The sequence below is a fragment of the Onychostruthus taczanowskii genome, unplaced genomic scaffold (assembly GCF_017590055.1).
Source record: "Onychostruthus taczanowskii isolate IOZ18803 unplaced genomic scaffold, ASM1759005v1 scaffold18, whole genome shotgun sequence".
NCBI lineage: Eukaryota > Metazoa > Chordata > Aves > Passeriformes > Passeridae > Onychostruthus > Onychostruthus taczanowskii.
In genome coordinates, this window is record NW_024499017.1 from 6,561,867 (window position 1) to 6,574,144 (window position 12,278).

Below are 12,278 nucleotides of genomic sequence, written 5' to 3' on the forward strand. Positions count from 1 at the left end.
ACCACTTTTGGACACTTTATTTTCCAGTTAAATGGTGAATATGAGTAATGTAAATATGAGCTCAAAAGCTCCCCTGGTTCATGTTTTGTGTTCTGCTGCTTCAGTTGCTTTAAGCTGTGCCTTCAGTTGGGTCTGTGGCTGCCAGTTCAGGAAACTGTAAGGGAATTTAGGATTTGAGCATATGGTATAGTAGGTTGAATGTGGATATCACTTCTCTGAGCATGCGTTCCTTTGTCTGGTGAGTTCCACTGAAATGTGTGGCTTCTTCCAGGATTTCAAACCTAATTCTGAATTGGCATGCAGAATTTTCCAGTTTCTGAAAAGGAGTAACCACACTGGGGCAGCTTTTTGAGATCTCAGAGTGCAGAGTACTCTCTGCAGCTGCTGTAGGCGAGATTCCGCCTGCTTGTCATTCCTGCCAAATTCCCCTGTTATTGCTCCCTGAACTGAAATTTTGCCTGGTATGTTAGAATTAATCACTTAAATGAAAGGTTCATAAAGCATCTAATGGCAGTTTAAACTCTATAATTACTTCTTGCATATCTTTTCTGCTTAGAGAGATACCATGATCCCATTGTTCCCATGCTGGACGTGTGTACCAGGGAGGACCTTGGTCCTTCTCAGTTGGTTTTATGGGACACTGCTTTGCCTTCCTTATCCATGGAAACAGGCATTCAACCAAAGAAAGAGTTTTGTATGTGATATTTAGGATGTGGAGTAGCCCTTCTGCTTAGGGTTCTTAGAGCTTCTTAGAGCAGCCCTTCTGCTTAGGGTTTATTGACCATCTGTTGTGGCTGAGTAAGGCATGATACTCCAGGAGAAGGCAAGGTATAGGGCCAAGGTGTGCTGAAGTTTGTATCGAAACTGCTGAAGAGAGATTTTACCTCAAGCTGTTCAGTTCTCTGCAGAGTTAGAATTAGTTAAGACCAAACTGGAAAGCTAGAAGCATGCTGTCCTTTACCAGCCACTCAGTCCAGCTGCATTATATTCTTCCTGTGATTATTTTTCCTTTTCCCTAATTTTATGGTGCCTGTTAGTTCCTCAGGCAACTTTTCATACAGGGATGTCTCTTCTTCAGCAGTTCTGACAGTAAAATTGTGTTTTATTAGCTACTTTTGTCATTATGTCTGCTAAGGTTTATTTTATGTCTGAAAGGTTTATTTTATGTCTAGATCTATTGACTTTTCCATACCAAAAATAGAGAGTGGAAATAGTTTTCCACCATGATGGTAGATATAGCAACACCTTGTGCAAGGCTGTGTTTGCTGTTTGAGACTTGGCTGGTTTGGTAATTGTCAGTCTTACAGCTCATTAACGCCTACTCCCACCTTCCCTGCTATGAATTCTCTTCTTGTTTTAGATCAGAACCTGAGAGGTCTTTAACTGCTGTTCAGGCTTAGTTGATTTAATTTCTGGTGTACCTATTTTTAAACTTACAATGTAAAGAATAGTTTGCTTTTACCAACTTGAACACCCTCAAGAGAACAATTGGATCACGTTTTAAAATAGTGATACCGAGTTGGAGGAAGATCCTTCTAGCGTAGTGTTTTCATCTTGAGGTATTAAGCAGTGATGTAAGACTCTAATCCCTTTATCTGATGATTAAAGTAGAAAGAACTAAAAAAAGAACAACTAAATCTGTTGAGGAGTTACTACCTTTAGTACAGCTTCAAATTAGAAAATTAAAAATTTTCTCTTCGAAGCTGCTGTAGTCTTTATGTGTAAGATGGTAAATAACAGGGACTGTAAAATTCTACATCCTGATTCTCGTCATTAAAACTGCCTTAAAATGCTTTTTGCTAAAAAAGGTTGTTTGTTCTCATTCTGCACAGTAAGACTATGAACCTTGGATTGGGAAACACAAAAATAGCATCTCTCTCTGTGGCAGTAGAAGGGGAAATGGCCTCATTCTGTGCTGAAGCAGCAGCTGCAGGTCTGCTCTCTGCAGCTCGTGTGTGTCAGTCACAGGGTTGTTACCAGTTCTCTGAGTCTTGCTGTCCAGGATGGGACAGCCCTGTAGATTCCTTTCATACAAGCATCTTTGCAGGGAAGTTAGCCAGTGAATCCATCTCAGTGTGCATCCATGGGAAGGGCTGGCTTGCCCAAGTGCTGTCAGGGGAACTTATATAAGGCATAGTGCTTCCTTCCATTAAATGATTTTTACAGAGATATTATCTTAACCTTGCTGTGTCCCTTCTTAAGTTATCCTGTTTTGGTAGTCCTTGAGTGAGTAATGCAAGGCTTGAGTACAACTGGTACTAGAAAAGCAGGAGTATATTGTTCATATTTAACAATCTGAGGATAAAATTAATAGTCTATTTCTAGAATTATGTTTTCTGTTTCAGGAGGATGTGTTATAGTCATTTTCACATCTGTCTTTGCCAGGTTTCATTTCTGTTTGTTTTCTCCAGTATCTAGATTTGATAGGCCTTGCTGGACAGTTTCTTATTTTGTGGCAAAGAAGGGAGGTTGTGTAAAACTTCCACTGCATCTCCACATCTTGGTGTAAGCTTGCATTCCTCCTTTCTACTGTTGCATTTGAGTTGCCAACAATCATGTTGCTCTTCCTATAACACCTTCAAACTCTGCTGCTGTACAATTTCTCATGCACAAGGTTCTTCTCTTCTTTCTACCTGATGCTTTGTCATTGGAGCCAGGTTGGCTCTAGATCTGTGTCTCTGCATCAACTTAACTTATTCAACTTTTGGATGGTGCTGATACCAACATCAGAACTCCAGGCAGGTTTGTGGCTGCTGTAAATCCCATCATTTAACCCTCCCTTTCCCTGTGCCAGGATTTTCCCACTGTCCTTAACACTTCTTTAGTCTCCTTCCTCAGGTGGCTGAGTGCATTAGTTCCTTTTGCCATCAGAGAGTGAGGCACAGCAAAATAAAAACTGGTGGAGGGATGATGGAGTGGCTGAGCTGAGGTGGAAGGAGAGGTGCAGTGAAGGTTTGATCCTTTGCTCGTTATTCGACTCCTTAAGCCCAGCCTTGTAGAGATGATCAGCTTCCATTCCCAGCTCAGGGAGCAGCTTCCTCTGCAGCCTTGATGCTGGATAAGGGAGAGCCCTGGCTCTAGGCAGAGTTGGGATAGCATTAGCACTTGTTTCCCAGCACACATTTGCCCCTCTCATTGGGATGAAGGAAATGGTTCCACAGAGGAGAAGTGGGGACTGTGTGCACTTGATTGCCTGGAGCACTTTTGTCTCCCTGGCACATTGTTGTAGCTGTAAAGGTACAGCATTGACATCACCACCCTCATCCTTCCAGCACGTTTGAACAGAATGGTGACATTTTGAGAAGAGATCTGTGAGAATGAGGTAGTTCCTATGTCAGGAAAATGGGGAGTTGCTTACAAGGGTAGAAGTAATTTATATTTAAACACAGCTCTTGGCTGCTGATAATGGTGAGCAAAATGTTCACAACCTTCATATTTGTCTTCCCAAATGAGTTTATTATAATACTGGGCCAGAATAATTTCTGCCTGTTTTGGGATGTTTTCCTGTTTTAAACTAACTTTTCTTTAATTGATTGTTTGGATTTTTATTTTTAAAAAATGGCAGTCATGGAACAAAACCTCAAGAAAGGCAGGGGTTGGTGTTATCTGATGACTTCAAGCTTTCACTAAAAAGCATTTGAAAATTTTCTTTGCACTTTAAATTTTCCTTAAGTATTATGGCTGTAGCAGTGGGCTTATAGCCCTTGGCATGAGTAGTCCCTGCATTTGAGAGAGGAAAAAAGAATGAATATTTATAAATGCCTTAAAGCTTTAGGTGAGGTGTTTGGGCACTGGCTGTGCCTGCCATTTGATTTCCTTCCTGGAAAACTGTGTGCTGTGCACCCAGAGATGGTAATTTTGAGCAAGCACTGGGAGATGGTGGAAGCTGCTATTGCAGTATGAGACTGGAATTTGTATGGAGCTGGGAGCCCTTGTGCCTGTCCAGCTGCTGGGCTGACACCTTCCTGTTTGTTCCCCCTCCCTGAAATGGATTTATTCACTTTTTCCTTGTGGTGTAATGGGTTTTCTTCTTTGTCTAAAGAAGCCTGGGCTCGTGTAGAGTACTCTGTGGGTGTCCCATTGCATTAAAGGAAACAAAATTCTCTGCCTGAACGCTTCCCTGCTGTACCAGCTGACATTTGCAGGCAGGAGTCAGGAGAAGCAGGAGGGGAGGGGATCTGCTGCCGCCTGTTGTGTGTGCTGAGGTGGCTCTGAGACTTCTCATCTCCCATTTGTCTCAAAGCTGGGCTGCATTACTGATGTCAGGCTGGCTTCTGGATTACAGCACAAGCCAGAGCTGCTTTGCAGGTGTAGCACACTGGGCTGATGTTCTGTTAGAGATTCCACCTGCTTGGAATAAGGAGTCTCAACGAAGAGGAGCAGTACATTATAATGAGGAAAGTGTTCACATTAATATTTACTGATTTGTTAATACTGGTAACAGTTGATCTTCCCACACAGATCCTTGACACCTGCTACAAGCAGAGCAGATACTTGGGAGTTGTCAGCCATCCCAGCTAGGACCTGATCCATTTTGTGTGCTTTAGAGGAAAATCTATGCTGCTGCCTTTCACCATGGCACCACTAAGGTTTTTTCCATGCTAAAATTCCCTCCTTTTCCCGTAGTGGGACAGATCTCACTTCTTCCAGTATAACCAGAGGCAGATTAATATCTCTGAAGTCCTTGACAGGTTCTCCTGCACCTCCTGGTCAGGCTTGCAGCAGGACACTCATCCAAACCCCCCTTCATGCTTTTGTCTCCTCAGATCAGATTTTAAAAGGGCTGGGAAGATTTCTGATGCATGCTGCTGCCAGAATTTTAAGAACAACTGAAGTTTGAACCTGTGAAAACACTCTTCTAGTGCCTTATGTTTGTGAATGCTGTGCAATGGATGTAGCTGAGGTGGGACAGAGCAAGGAGCAATGCCAGCAGCATGGTTCCCCATCCACTACGGCCGTTTCCCTCTGCCCTCGCAGGGCCTTGGCAAGCAGGTGCCAGCAGGCTGTGTCCAGCAGCACAGGGAGGCTCTTTAATCCCTTTGCAGTGTGGGGTCAGAGAAGGCTCGTGCCAGGTACTCTTCCTTCGAGGGGGACAGTGGTCTCACCTCTGCTGAGTTTGGATTTGGAGGGGTTTAGGAGAGACAAAGCTGCTCTGATGCCAGACCCTGTGGCAGAGGACGTGGACAGTTGTTCCCAAGCGCACAAGTCAGGGTGAGTTTGCTGCTCTCCACTGAGGCCATGTTGTCATGTATGCTGTATTTATATCATGCTTGATTTCATTTCATATTTTGGTTGGCTTAAATGTTGCTAGGTTTGTATATTAATAAAGAGGCATTTTAACTAATTCTGAAGTTTGCTGTTAGTTATGCAAGACCCTTTTGAGTCAGAAGCCAAATGCCCTGGTTGTCTGGGTGGGATCCTGCAGGTCCAGCCCTGGGAGCTGGAGTGAACTCTGGGCCTGCTGCATCACCCTGGGGAAATCCCTTCCCTGCCTCTGCCTGTATCCACATTCAAAATTGTGTCCTTCAACAGCTTGTCCATGTCATTCCCTCTGCTGTGGTGGGGCTCAGGGACACGGGCTGCGTGGGACCAGAGCCTCTGTTTTAAGGTCCAGGGTGGCTGGGACATGGATGTGGGCTCTGGGTGAGCAGTGGCATCACCAAGTGCTGGGCTCAGGCTGGAGGGGTTGTGCTGGGGCTCTGCTGCTGGGCACCCAGGCTGGCACAGGGCCAGGTCCTTTTCCTGCCCCAGTGAGGGGATGTTAACCACAGCTGGGGGCTCGTGCCTGGCCCGGGAGAGGAGGGGAGAGCAGAGCATCTTCATGGCCCAGAGACCCTCTCATTCCCTTTCCCTCCTCTCCTGACCCCACCGATGCCCAGGTTTGGGTGCAGGCAAAGGCACAGTAGACAAGGCTATCAGAAGAAAACCACCAAGTAGATTTGATGCATGATTTTTATTGACTTTAAAAAAACCAGTTGGTTTAAGACAGTTGTGTGCAGAAGTACCCACGTACACAGAGGCTACGGGCCGAGCTGCCCGCCTGCTCCCAGCTCGGAGCACTGGTCTCTCCCCCTCCCAGTGGGGCAGGAGGTGCTCAGATCAGGTACTGTGTGATGCAGACAACCTCTGCCAGGCGGGCCAGCCCGGGCACCTCCTCCCTGGCTGCCCCTCTGCCCGTAGCCTGTGCCTACAGCTCCTCTGTGTGCAGTACAGTGGTGCGCCTGCCTGCGGCCGCCCTGCCAGGGAGACACGAGCGGTCGCGAGTCCTAGTGGGACAGCTTAAATTAAAAACATAATATAATAATAATTAAAACAACAGAGAAAAGGGGAGTAGGGGAAGGAAGTTAGCAAAAAAAAAAAAAATACTGTCAGGGCAGCCAGGAGCCACAAGCCACCTGATGCTGGATGCCACTACTGTGCTGCTGGAGCACTCGGGTTTGGTACCCAGCGTCTCCGCTCACCCTGATTGTCAGGCCTGGCCCTGCTCAGCTGCAACAGGAGCTGGTCCAGCCTCATCACACTGGATTTGGCCTTTCTAGCCACCAGCAGAAAGGTGGTGGCCTAGATGTGTCCCTCTCTCCCAGCAGCGCTGCCCAGCTAAGATCCAGTGTGGTGAGAGGAAGGAAGTGGGTACAACTGCCAGGTACGTCGGCCACGTCCCTGCTGCCAGCACGGGCACAGCCAGGTGTCACTGATGGGAGATGGTCAAGGCACTCATTGTTGCTCGTGGTTTTGTGGTTTTTAATTTTCTTCCCCGTAAAAAAAACCCCACAAAACAATCAGCAAAAAACACCCAGGAAGGTGGAGAGCAGGGCTTGCAGCAGCCTGTGTCCTGTGGCTCAGGGCTGCCTGCACCAGGGTGGCTCCACCACAAAACTCAGGATTAAATCCCTGTGGACAGAAAAGCTGAATTTGCCCAGCCCAGGGACTGCTGACTTGCCTGCTCCAGGTGACCAACCCACACCCTGGTGTCTCACAATTGAAGAGAAACCTCAAAAAAATAAAAGAAAACCCTGAAAAACAGCCAAAGCAAAGTAGAGAATCAGGTAAGAGGCTGCTACAGAAAAGCCAGATACAAAAGGGTAAAAAAATATCCAAGCCCAAAAAACCCTACAGTGATTGTTCCTTAAATTAACTATTGCAACCAGCAAGGCAGCATGGGCAGAGCTTCCCCAGATGGGCACTGCCCCACAGCCCCTGCTCCTCTCTCAGCACTGGCCGTGCAGGCAGAGGGTCCCTCTCTGGGGGAGTTTTTCCATGGTTGCTTTTTCTTGAGCTTTTCAGCATTTCCTAAAAAAAAAAAAAAAGCCCACCTGATTGACCTAAAGAAAGTGGTTTTAATGACATCTCTGGGGAGGCAGTTTCCTTCAGCATCTCCCCATCCCATGTCATAGGCTGCCTGGCCAGCCCAGGAAGCCCAGGGGACCCTGAGGGCCCCAGCTGTACCAGACTGGTGTAAATCAAGCTCCACCCTGGCAAAACGAGCAAAGACTTTGGGATTTCAGCTTCTCACCAGAGCTGTTTAGAGCAACACAAAAGCAAAAGCGCAGTTCACTCACCCACTAATCTCTGATCTGTTTCTTCCCAGCCTGAAAGCAAAGGAAATCCTGTCTCCTTGACCCTGCTGCATCCCACAACCCCTTGAGCATCCTACAACTGCTCACAGAGCTCAGCCAGAGTGACCAGGCTGCTGCTCATGTAGGTTTCTTCGCCGCCTCCTGTACAGTCATTCCTGAAATCTGTCCTACCCTTCCCCAGTCCTCAGGCAGAAGAGCAGGGATGCTGCACCCCAAAGCTGAGATTCCTCTTCATCTCCCTGCACAGCCGTGCCAGCAGTTGCCAGCCTGCAGCAGGGTACCGGCAATGGTCGGCTTCCCAAAGCTTCTGGCTCCCCACCACGGATCCATGTGCTGGGACCTGCCTCCGGGCCAGGAGCCTTCCCTGGAGAAACGATGGCATCGGGTGCCCCAAGGGGGGGATAAAAGAAAAATACCAAAATAAAGGAAAAAAGAAGCAGCTGGTTCCACTGGTGAGGCTGCGCAGCCGCCACGGCTCCCTCAGCCCCCTCGGCCTGGCCGCGATGCTCGAGGGGCTCCCCAAAGTCACGCGGCTTCGGGGGGTTCTCTTCTTTTAAAAAGAGCAGCATTTGGTTTGACTGTAGAGAGATGCAAGGCGGCCACCCCTGCCGCCTGGTCAGTCGCTGATTGTGTTTATAAATCCTTTCTCAGCTGGGTTTCTTAATAATAATAATAATAATAATTAAAAAAAAGCAAAAAGTCTCCTTTAGCTCTGAACCTGATTGGCTGCTGGAGGCACCAAATACCACCACGGTGGCTGTCAGCAATGCAGAACTGCCCTGCCCATAGGTGCTCGTTGCCTGAGGCCACCAGGGAGACCCTCACCTCTGCCCCTGCAGGCAGCAGGACCTGCTGGAGCAGGGAGCCAGAGACTCAGCCCTCAGTTTCCTCGGTAAACCTCGATCTTGCTGGTTTTGGCCAGCATGTCGATGATGTGTGCCTCGAAGTCAGCATCGTGCACGCCCGTCTTCCTGAACTCCCCGGCATAGCGGTTGTTCTCCCAGTAGTGGTGCCAGTTTCCCCGGCTGTCAGCACCGAACCCGAAGACGTTCACCTGCCGTAGCAAGGGAGGGAGTGAGCCAGAACCCCCCTCCAGGCTGGGACACGAACCTCCCACCAGGTTGGGACATGCTTGTCTTGGCAACCCCCGCACTGCTGGGGTGATTTTCAAAGGTGCCCATCCTTCTGCACAGCCTTCCCACCCCTCAAGGGCGCCCATCACTGTCAGGCAACCATAGTCACTGCTGCAGTTTGACCCAAAGAATCCACCTCCTTCCTTAATCCTCAAGGTTCAGGACCTTAGCAAACCCACTCCATGCCAGTCAGGAGCTGAAGGAGACATCACCCACCTCATCACAGACATGGAGGGCAAAGAAGAGCACCAGCATGCCAGTGGAGGGGTAGCGCCCGTGGTGTTCCGTCCAGCGGTCGTGGATGTACTTGAAGAAGGCAGGATTGTAGATCTGCACCTGGAAGGACAGACCAGGGTCAGCACAGCAGCCCCAGCCATGCTCCCTTTGGCACCAGCACCCCATGAAGGAGCACTGGGAACCCTGGGGAACAATGAGGTGACAGAGGCCATGGCCATACAGGTGCTCCTGGCAGTGATAGGGATGATCCCCACGTACCTTTTCTTTGTCCACACGCAGAAAAGGCTTCACAGGTGCGTATGTGCTGGGAAAAGAGCAGAGGCAGGTGAGTTCTTGGGGGTCCCATGCCCCCCAACTCCAGCTTGATTTGCCAAGGGGGGCTCTTGGAGAGAGGAACAAATGAATTCCCATTGCTCCCAAGGGAGCTGTCCTTGAGCAAGGTGAGCCACCAGCCTGGTGCTGCCAGTGCCCACTGGGTACTTACAACCTGATCTGGCCAGTGGAGAGGGCACTGGCGATCCAGAGCAGGTCCAGGGTTTTGAAGGGCACGAGCACAAAGCTGACGTTGGCGGGCAGGTTCTTGGCACTCTCGGGATACATGAAGTGGTGTGTGGTCCGACCACCCACATCGCCCTCAAAGCCCACCGTGGGGGCCTGGTTCATCCTGGGGAGACAGCAGGGAGGATGACACCACCGTCCCAAAGCCCCCTGCCTGGCAGGTGACACGGGTGATCCCCATGAGCTGCTGAATGCTGCCAAGCAGCAGTTTCCCACCCAGGGGAGGGGGCAAGGCTGGACTCGCTCCCACTCATCCCAGCACCCGGTGGTGCCAGCATCTCCCCATGTCTGTGCTGCCCGGGTGGGCAGGCCCTGGCCGTGCTCTCTGGCCCTCACCGCATCACGAAGTCGTGCCCATCGATCTCCGGTCCGTAGCCAGAGCCGCGCAGGTTGCCTGAGTTGCCAACCACGGCGCAGCGGCGGCAGCGGCGTGGGTCACGGGAGCGGTAGGGATCCTCGCCCGGCACGATCTGGAAGAGCTTGCTTAGGACCTCGTGGGTGTTGTGGGACTTGAACTGGGGCTGCAGCATCTGCAAGGAGGGAAGGGGGACAGGGGGGAATCAGCCAGCGTCCCTGCCTCGGTGGAGGAGAAATCTGTGCCCCCCGTGGCAGAGCACACCACGGCACTCTCGTCCCTGCGCTCACCATCCACCACCTCTGGACGTCGGGCGGTAGGTCCATGTTCTCCTTGGTCCACACAGGGGACACGGTGCCATCGTAGCGCCCATCAAACCAGTCGGTGGCTCCGGGCTCCTCGGCCGGGCAGCGGCGGCAGGAGCAGCCCCGGGGGTACGGCCCCCCTTTGCTGAGCCGCTGCATCCCGGCATAGCCGGGCACCAGCTTCACCCGGTGGATGCCGCCCAGCCCGCCGGGGTCCAGGTAGGCGATGCTGTGGTGCGAGTAGGTGAAGAGGAGGGACATGACGAAGACGAGCAGGAAGGCGGTCGAGAGGAAGCAGAAGCGCAACGAGCACTTCATGGTCGTCGGGTGGCAGCGCCGGGGACGGCGCCCGCTCCGGCATAGGGCGCGGGCATAGGGCGCGGGAGGGCGTCAGCCGGCCAGCGGGGCTCCCTGCGGGAACGAGCGCTGTAACTCCCGGTGTGGGGAGGGGGATGTAGAGCCTTCCAGGACCCACCGCACCCGGCTCCTACCTGCTGGGCTGCAGCTTTCCATCCGCGTTGTCCGGCCGCGGCGAGGGCCCCCGGTGGCTCCGCGTGCCAGGCAGGGAGCATCTGCTGCGGGCTCCGCACAGCTCGGCGCGCCGGCCTCAGCCGCGGCACCGCGCCCCGGCGGCTCCTCCCGGTCCCGGCCCCGGCTGGCGCTCAGCTGCCACGGTGCTCATCATCCCCGGGGTTTAGCTGATCCGCTGGCACGCTGCCCTCAGCCGCTGGCTCGGGAACACGGCCACCACGACACCGGCCTGGAGCGGGAAGAAGGGGACGGCGCGTCAAGGGGTGGCGATGCAGACAGCACAGGGGGGCTGCGCCGAGCAGCCGGAGGGTGCTGGGGGCTCAGGACTTTATTCCCCACTGAACGCCCCAAAATGCCTCCCAGCCCGTCCCAGGCACGGGGCTGCAGAGTACGAGCCATACCCGAAGGGGCCAAGCAGGCGCAGGCTGCGCAGGGAGCTGATGCCGGCATCGCTATCCGCCCCTGGGGAACTCGCAGCAGCTCCCGGACTGTGCCCTCCCTCCCTGTCTCTGCCAGACAAAGGCTCAGCCATGAACTGGCCCCTGGAGCCGAACAAGCGGCTCCTTTCTGTAGGCTAAATTGTCCTTCTCTATCACGCCATGAGCAGCCCCTCCAAAGGGGCTCGCCGGCTGCCGCCGCCGCCGAGACAGCCGGGAAACGGCCGGGAAACGGCAGGGAAACAGCCGGGAAACAGCCGGGAAACAGCCGCTCCGCAGCCCGACGGGCACCCGGGCACGGACGCTGGGACTGTCCCCCCGAGTGGCAGCGTCCCCTGGGGAAGGTCACTCGCTCGCTCGTGATCCGGGCGGGTAAAAATAGCCAGGGCAGAGGCGCTGCCGCTGCGCCCGGGAGGGCGGGAGGAGCGGCCGAGCCCCCCGAGCAGGGGCGTGGGCAAAGCCAGACAGCGCTCCTCGGCCAAATCACAAAAGGGGAAAAAAAAAAAGGCTGAAAATCCCCTTTTAACCCGGGATCCAGAATCCCAGGGGTTTGGAGACATGACCTCCCCTCCAGGCCTTTTTGGGGAGGGGGTGACCCCACCCCGAGGCAAAACCCTGCAGAGGCATCACCTCCACGGCTCAGCCCTGGCCCCAATTAAGCCAGCGCCGAGGCCGGCAGCAGTAATTAGGAGCTGGCAGGCACCACGATGCTTCTTCCCTAGGAAAAAAAAAAAACATCTCCTGGAAGACGCTGGCTTGCTTTCCAGGAATAGACTGCTAAGCCCCCAAAAACCTCCTTGCTGGGATGGGAGGAGAACATGGACCCCAAAGCTCCCCCAGCCCACTGCACTGTCAGGCACGGACACATCCTGCCCAAACCATTAACCCCCTGTCAAATATTTGTGCAAGTGGGGACAGTCTTTAAAGGAAAGGGCCAAAAACTGAAGGCACATCCCAGTTCAGGTGTTTTCCTGGGCTCTGGCAGGGAATTTTAACACGCCTACATGGCACACGCATGGCCAGCAGTGACTGCAATCAGTTCCTTGGGCTGCTGCCAGCAGAAGAAGCAGGGTGGTTGTTAAACAGAGGGTTTTTGCATTTAGGGAGTTTGGGATAAAGCCAGTAAAAAGCTATAACACCCCCCC

General features: G+C 52.3%; 1 protein-coding gene across 2 annotated transcripts in view; it reads right to left on the minus strand.

Annotated features, from left to right (window-relative positions):
* Window positions 1-5,934: 5,934 nt before the first annotated feature.
* The window catches only part of ST3GAL2 (ST3 beta-galactoside alpha-2,3-sialyltransferase 2), a 12,902-nt gene continuing 6,558 nt past the window's right edge, over window positions 5,935-12,278 (minus strand). The window contains exons 1-8 of one of the 2 annotated variants that reach the window (XM_041400724.1): window positions 11,764-11,851; window positions 10,657-10,925; window positions 10,151-10,576; window positions 9,842-10,035; window positions 9,432-9,611; window positions 9,206-9,251; window positions 8,927-9,046; window positions 5,935-8,631 (exon numbers count right to left, since the gene is read on the minus strand). In XM_041400724.1, coding sequence (XP_041256658.1) covers window positions 8,458-8,631; window positions 8,927-9,046; window positions 9,206-9,251; window positions 9,432-9,611; window positions 9,842-10,035; window positions 10,151-10,483 — 1,047 coding nt within the window. In that variant the 5' untranslated portion in view covers window positions 10,484-10,576; window positions 10,657-10,925; window positions 11,764-11,851 and the 3' untranslated portion in view covers window positions 5,935-8,457. Of the gene's footprint in view, window positions 8,632-8,926; window positions 9,047-9,205; window positions 9,252-9,431; window positions 9,612-9,841; window positions 10,036-10,150; window positions 10,577-10,656; window positions 10,926-11,763; window positions 11,852-12,278 lie in introns of those variants that run through there. The other variant, XM_041400725.1, reaches the window with a different exon arrangement.